Source organism: Gekko japonicus, unplaced genomic scaffold, assembly GCF_001447785.1.
Source record: "Gekko japonicus isolate JY-2015 unplaced genomic scaffold, Gekko_japonicus_V1.1 scaffold54, whole genome shotgun sequence".
Classification (NCBI taxonomy): Eukaryota; Metazoa; Chordata; class Lepidosauria; order Squamata; family Gekkonidae; genus Gekko; species Gekko japonicus.
In genome coordinates this window covers 1,332,363-1,339,363 of record NW_015167058.1, presented here as the reverse complement: position 1 = coordinate 1,339,363, position 7,001 = coordinate 1,332,363, and the positions used below count along the sequence as shown (strand labels likewise).

The following is a 7,001-nucleotide window of genomic DNA, read 5'->3' as shown; positions in this document are numbered from 1 at the left end:
GGCCCCGGGGCTCTCCAGGCCTCCCCCGAGCTGCAGCGCTCTCTCGCGGCTTCGAGGGACCCAGGGACGGGGCTCTCCCGGCCTCCCCCGAGCCGCAGTGCTCCTGCGCGGCTTGGGGGACCCGGGGGCGGGGCTCAGGGACCCAGGGGCGGGGCTTGCCGCCACGCAGGCTGCCGGAGCGGCGCTCCGGAGGGCTCCGGGGCGAAAAGACCCCTGGCTGTAACCGTATCCACACCCATGTCACACATTCACAATCCAAAAGCATCCTTAATAACAACAGGATGTATTGCGGATGTTTGAACTATTGTAAAGACAGGGATTCTCAGCAGGTTAACTTTGAAATAAATTCTACTAAAATCATGTATTGAAAACAGAACCCAGTTTCCTTAAGTGACTAGCACAAGCATTCTACATATGTGTACTAATCCCAATGCTTTCAACAGAATACTAGGTCTTTTACCCCAAAAAAGTGTATTTAGGATAACTCCTTAGATGGTATGGCATCTTACTGATATTGCGCACCGGAATTAAGAACCAAAATTCAGGTGACACAAAACAACAACAGACTGCTAGTCAAAACTCCAGAAGTTTTTAGATGCTTATAAGCATAACTAAAAATGTCTTTGTTTTGTTTCCCCCCCTTTATACCTATTTGTTATCAGCATGTGCAATGAAACAGTGTCTAATAATATCTATTTAAACTGTGTTGAAAAGCTGGATCGTCAGTTACTTTTCCAAGAGTCTCTTCCTGTTCGTGCTGATGTGTTCCCTTGCTGCTTATGGAGATAACATTCATTGATAACTCCACCTAATTTCTTTGATGTTTTTAATGGTAGGAAATAACTCCACAACTGAGTAGTGCTGTGCTGCAGGAATCAAAATATACAGCCCAATCATTAATAAGATTAATGACCTATGCAACAGCTCTTTTGCAGTAGAATGACCAATTCTGTTTTGCAAAATTGGTTTAGAGGTTTTGTGTAAGCTGTATGTGACACGGACAGAATATATTCAGATTCCACAACAAATCATGGGTTGTTTAAACTTCGGTTTGTGCAACAAATTCTAGTTTGTCTATCGAACATAACTAACAAATCATAGTTTGTGCATAAATCATGGTTTGTCGGCTTCTTGCCACCTTCTACCACCTAGTAGGAAGGACATCCTTCCTAGACTACCATCACTGTGACCAGGTGTCCATGAAGGGTGTGCCACACCACAAACTGTAGCTTGTAAATTCACACAACAAAACCAGTCACAGTTAGTTCATATTAGGTTAACAAACCAGTTGTAAACCCCAGCTTGAATTCCTGGTTTAGTGCTAAGCAACAAACCCCAGTTTATTGAACCATTTACATTCATAATCTACAAAGCACAGTTTCTTGTGATGTCTGAAAGCAGCCACAGAAAGGGAAATAAAGAAAGGCAATTTTCTGGGAATGGCCAAAAATAACTAAGCTTAAAAAACAAGTGTGGTAGTAGCAAGGGAATATTCTACTGGTTGAGACAAGCCCTCCAAACTATAATGTCTTAGACAGGACAGGCAGTGTCTATAATGATAAGCAGATGTTTGTGTATAGTTCTCCAACATGTAGGATTGGCTCCTTTAGATGTAATTCGGTAAAATACCATTAAAATGTCTAAATTCAGAGTGAAATATTCTAGAGGTGATATTTTACTGCTTTTAAACTCTATTTCTGCAAGCCACTTAAAAATGAGCAAGAAGGATGTCATTCTGCTCCAATGAAAAACGATCTACTCTAAAGCCAGCCATGCCTCAACAGAGAACTGAGTGGGAAGCAATGGTTGTACAAGTCATATACTTTGACATACACATATCAGTTCTTGAAGTAAATGTAACACAAGGTGGTTCTTGGGTATCTTTTTTAATTAATATGCCAGTATGCAATTCCTTTTTTATATACTATAGGATATCCAAATAAATATCTCATTAATACAAAAACGGTTTGTTACCAGTTGTATACCATGTTGAGCAATGTTATACTCCTAATTTGTGGGCAGATCTTTCCAGACCAGTAACACATCTGAGTAGGGTGTCTATAAAACCATATAGCCACTAGGGGTGTGTGTTTGGCAAAACCAAACAGAAAAAATGCTCAAAAAACCTTATCGGTATTTTTTGGGTATTACTTAAGCCAAATACAGATCAGAGATCTGTACTCGGCTACCAGTATAGCTGAGCCCAATAAAAGCCGGGGTTTTTCTGTCTTTTTCTGGGTGTACTCAGTTATATCAAGCCAGCGCCAGCTGATCTGTGGTGCAGCTTGCAAAAGGCATTTAAAGGGAACACATTTCCTTTAAATGCCTTTTGCAAGCCTTGCTGTGTGAGTGAACTGATCCTGCAGGGAGAACTCTCCCCGCAGACTCTGCTGGGCTGCACAGTTGAAACAGGACTGCCGAACACAGCCTGCAAAGGAGCTGATACAGTTGACAGAACTCTCCCCAAGGCCAGCAGAAAGGAAAGGGGGAAGATCTGAGATCTTCCCTCCCTCCTTTCTGCTGGCAGCAACTCCTGGAGGCCAGCAGAATGGGGGGGGGGAGATCTGAGATCTGCCCTCCCTCCCTCCTTTCTGGTGGTGGCCTGCCCAGCAGAGCCCCAGCCAAGCCTGCAGGGAGAGTTCTTCCCCCAGGATCAGCTGCTTCACAGGCTCTTTTGGGCAATCCGGTTTAAAGGGACTGCCCAAGAAGGCCCCAGCCAAGCTGAGGGGAGAGTTATCCCTGCAGGATTGGCTCCTTTGCAGGAGCTTAGCTGACAGATCCATGCCACCTCGGCTTGGGCTGGCTGACTCCTCTTCGCAGCTCAGTTTAAACTGAGCTGCAAAGAAGAGCCAGCCCAGGATCGCAAGGGGCAGCAGGAGCTGATAACTTCATGCTCGCCTTGGCTGATCCTCTTGGGTTTTTTTCTTCTTGGGTACATTGGACCTGAAAAAATTCAGGAATCACAAATATTTACCAAATCCAAATCTCATACTGGTACTGGGATTCGGGAATATCGTGAAATACTGATATTTTTTGGGTTCAATATACCTGAACCCAAAAAATCCTGGTTTTTTAAAAAAAAACCTAATAGCCATATAACTTAATATCGCTTATTCAAGCTTTCAAATACTAACATTTGAAATATTAATTCAGATGGAGCCTTGCTGATTAAAATGGAATAAAATATTTCACGAGTTTTAAAAAACATTTACAATAAACTGCCTTTGGGAATCATTTTCCCCTTAGCTGATTGTCACTTGCATATTTTTACTGAAACAAGATATGTTCAAAGGCAAAATACCTGTGTCAACTACTGCAATGCAATTTATGAGATTTTGCAGTTATTGAAAGGGGCCTCATGACGGCATAAATTCGTAATAGCTACCATGGTTTTAGGCATCAAATAATATAAGGTAATATAACCACATTTTAGGTCCTACCCTTTATTACACTGAACAAATAAATCTTTGGAAATTTGACACACTCTTCGGAGTATTTTCACATTACAGTGGTGTGTGTGTATACACACACACACACACACACTAATAAAAGGCCAACTACAAATTTACTAGAAAGTAAGGGAGGTGAAGGTGTGGAAGGGAAGCAAGCCTGAACTTCAAATGCCAACAAGTGAAGATCATGGTTTAGGTTTTGATTTAAAATTTTAGCTGAAATAGAGCAGTTTCGTCATTTAGTTCCATATAGCAGGCTTGTTTATTTCAAGATGTAACATAACACGGACAATGGGACAATTCAAAATGGGGTTTCAGTGCCATTCTGCAAGCCACTGCCATAGGCACAGGCCAATACCATATGGTTAAGATTACTGCACTGTAGCTATTGGACATGCAGATAATTCAGCAATGACTATCAGCATTTAAAATTCGAATCATATATTTTCATTACTGCTGATGATATTAAAGAAATCTTTTCCATACTGAGGTTCACCCAAGCAAAATCCTGCTCCAATCTGCAAGGCTGTTAATTGGCAGTCTTCCCCACCAATGCTTATGGAGTTTAAAAGAACTCAGTGGCACATCAAAATGGCTGAACACAAACCTCTACATCTGCAGAAGACTTACCATCATCCAGGTATAACTGGTCCAATTCCTCAGGTTCACACTTGATCGTTACAGGAATAGGGGCCAAATTATGATTACTGTCCTCATGCAACTCGGGCAACGACAGTGGCTGCTCTGCTGGAGATTCATTTCTTTGAACATTCGGCAGTTGCTGCTGACCCATTATGGATGAGTGAGTTGGACTGCAGGACTGCAAAAAGGTTGGCTCTTGGGTTACAGATGGAACTGGAGATGAGGGACTGTTGGGATAGAGTGTTTGTTGGTAACCAAGGGTACAGCTACTGCTCAGATGTTGACTCACCTGCGGCTGCAGCATGATGTGAGATGCCTGATCTGGAGAGCTTGGGTGCACAACTATAGACCTTGACACTTCCTGTATGGTGGGGACCCCTCCAACGGTCTGCTGAAGTCCTAGGTGGCTGTGGCCTGGGTTGGTGATGCACTTGTAAGCAGGAGTGGAAAGATCATGCAGCTTAGGACTTGAGCTGGGAGACGATGACATCACAGTGTTTCTCGGCTGACAGGAAGTGAAGCCAGCCACAAGGCACGAGCCAGGATCAGGAGGCATCATGATCTGCTGGCTGTAGTATGGCTTGGAGAGAGGGCTTAGTCCTTGGTTCCTTGGTCCACAGGTTTGAGCAGGCTCATAGTCGTCAGTGGGTTCTGTTTTTATAATTGGAACTGTCGAAAGAATAAAAAATAGAAAAGTGCTTTGAATAAACACAGAGTTGCACATTGGTATGATCAAGTTGGCTTGTGGCTAGGATACCCTTTGCAAAAACAAACAACATCTTGAATAAGACTCTGTGTGTCCTTTGCCTGGTTCTCCCACCCCATAAAAAATATGAATGAGTCATCCACACAAGAAAGTCACAGCTGGTTCTAATATTGAAAAAGACTATTTTCTTTGGACTCTCCTCCAGCTCTAATGTGCTATAAAAATCTATTTGCAAATAGCTGTGCTGCAGTAGAAGCTCTGGACCCAAGGGCTCCACGGATTTGTAGTAATCAAAGCAAGAATTTTAACTTGGATGTACTACTGCATGTGTACTGCTACTGATGGCCCATTTGATAGATGTCTGCACAATGGGTAAATTAAAGCACGAAGAGGCAAAAAAAAAAGGGGCTTTCAGAGTTCACAAAAAAACAAAACTGTCAGGAGACTGGCAAGCTCATGAAAAATGATGCATTTCATCATAAGACTTTGTAAAACAGTGTCTATGGTATGGTTTTATTACTTACACTAGGGGAGGCAAAAAATTCTGCCAGAACTATCTAGACTATGACAGACTTGATTCAGATACTTATAAGCAATCCCTTCCAACAGGTCACCTAATCTTCCAATTAAGCAATCACTCTGCCTGCCATATATACAATTGCAACAGTACTTACTAATCAGGTAAACAAGTCAGTGACTTTAAAAGTACCAGGAAGAGAAGGCTGGAGTGTTTATTAAAGTGTTTGTAAAAGTTTACCAAGCAACTCAGAGATAACCTCTACTAGTATGAAATGGTCAGGAATAAGACCATTCATTCTTCCATATTGTTTACTTCAAATCAGGTTAAGTAGCCAGTCCAATCTATGACTGAAGGCACTCGTTTAGCATTTATGTTCAGCAGTGTGGGATTTGTAATCGTGTTAAATAACTGGATTTAAATCAATGTATAAATCAATATATAAATCAGTGGAATGAAATCGCACAATTGCACTCATATCACACGCTAGCAAGGTCATGCTCAAGATCCTACAAGCTAGGCTTCAGCAGTACGTGGATAGAGAACTGCCAGAAGTACAAGCTGGGTTTCGAAGAGGTAGAGGAACTAGAGATCAAATTGCCAACATTCGCTGGATTATGGAGAAAGCAAGAGAGTACCAGAAAAAACATCTACTTCTGCTTCATTGACTATGCTAAAGCCTTTGACTGTGTGGATCACAACAAACTATGGCAGGTCCTTAAAGAGATGGGAGTACCAGACCACCTCACATGTCTCTTGAGAAACCTGTATAAGGGCCAAGAAGCAACAGTTAGAACCGGATATGGAACAACTGATTGGTTTAGCATAGGAAAAGGAGTACGACAAGGATGTATATTGTCACCTTGCTTATTTAATATATATGCAGAGTACATCATGCGAAATGCTGGCCTAGATGAATCACAAGCAGGAATTAAGATTGCGGGGGAAAAGATCAACAACCTCAGATATGCAGACGATACCACTCTAATGGCAGAAAGTGAAGAGGCCAAACCCAAAAGACAGACCTCCCAGTATCCAAACTTTCTCTCTGGAGAAAGTGAAGAGGACCTTAAGAGCCTCTTGCTCAGAGTAAAAGAGGAGAGCGCAAAAGTGGGCTTGAAGCTCAACATCAAAAAAACTAAGATCATGGCATCCGGCCCCATCACTCCTTGGCAAATAGAAGGGGAAGCTGTGGAAGTAGTGACAGACTTCACGTTCCTGGGATCCCAGATCACCGCAGACTGTGACTGCAGCCATGAAATTAAAAGACGCCTGCTCCTTGGGAGGAAAGCGATGGCGAACCTAAACAGCATGATAAAAAGTAGAGACATCACCCTGCCAACAAAAGTCCGCATGGTCAAAGCAATGGTATTCCCAGTAGTCATGTATGGCTGCGAGAGTTGGACTATAAGGAAGGCCGAGCGCAGAAGAATAGATTCTTTTGAACTATGGTGCTGGAGAAGACTCTTGAGAGTCCCTTGGACTGCAAGAAGAACAAATCAGTCAATCCTCAAAGAAATCAACCCTGACTGTTCCCTGGAAGGCCAGATAATGAAACTGAAGCTCAAATACTTTGGCCACCAAATGAGAAGGGAGCACTCACTGGAGAAGACCCTGATGCTGGGAAAGATTGAAGGTCAAAGAAGACGGGGACGGCAAAGGATGAGATGGTTAGACAGTGTCA

The 7,001-nt window shown here is 42.6% G+C and overlaps 1 protein-coding gene across 2 annotated transcripts in view; it reads right to left on the bottom strand.

Annotated features, from left to right (window-relative positions):
- Nucleotides 1–7,001, bottom strand: part of NFATC1 (nuclear factor of activated T-cells, cytoplasmic, calcineurin-dependent 1) — a 214,503-nt gene that overhangs the window by 45,662 nt on the left and 161,840 nt on the right. The window contains exon 9 of one of the 2 annotated variants that reach the window (XM_015412488.1): nucleotides 4,083–4,763. In XM_015412488.1, coding sequence (XP_015267974.1) covers nucleotides 4,083–4,763 — 681 coding nt within the window. The remainder of the gene's footprint in view (nucleotides 1–4,082; nucleotides 4,764–7,001) is intronic. The other variant, XM_015412489.1, reaches the window with a different exon arrangement.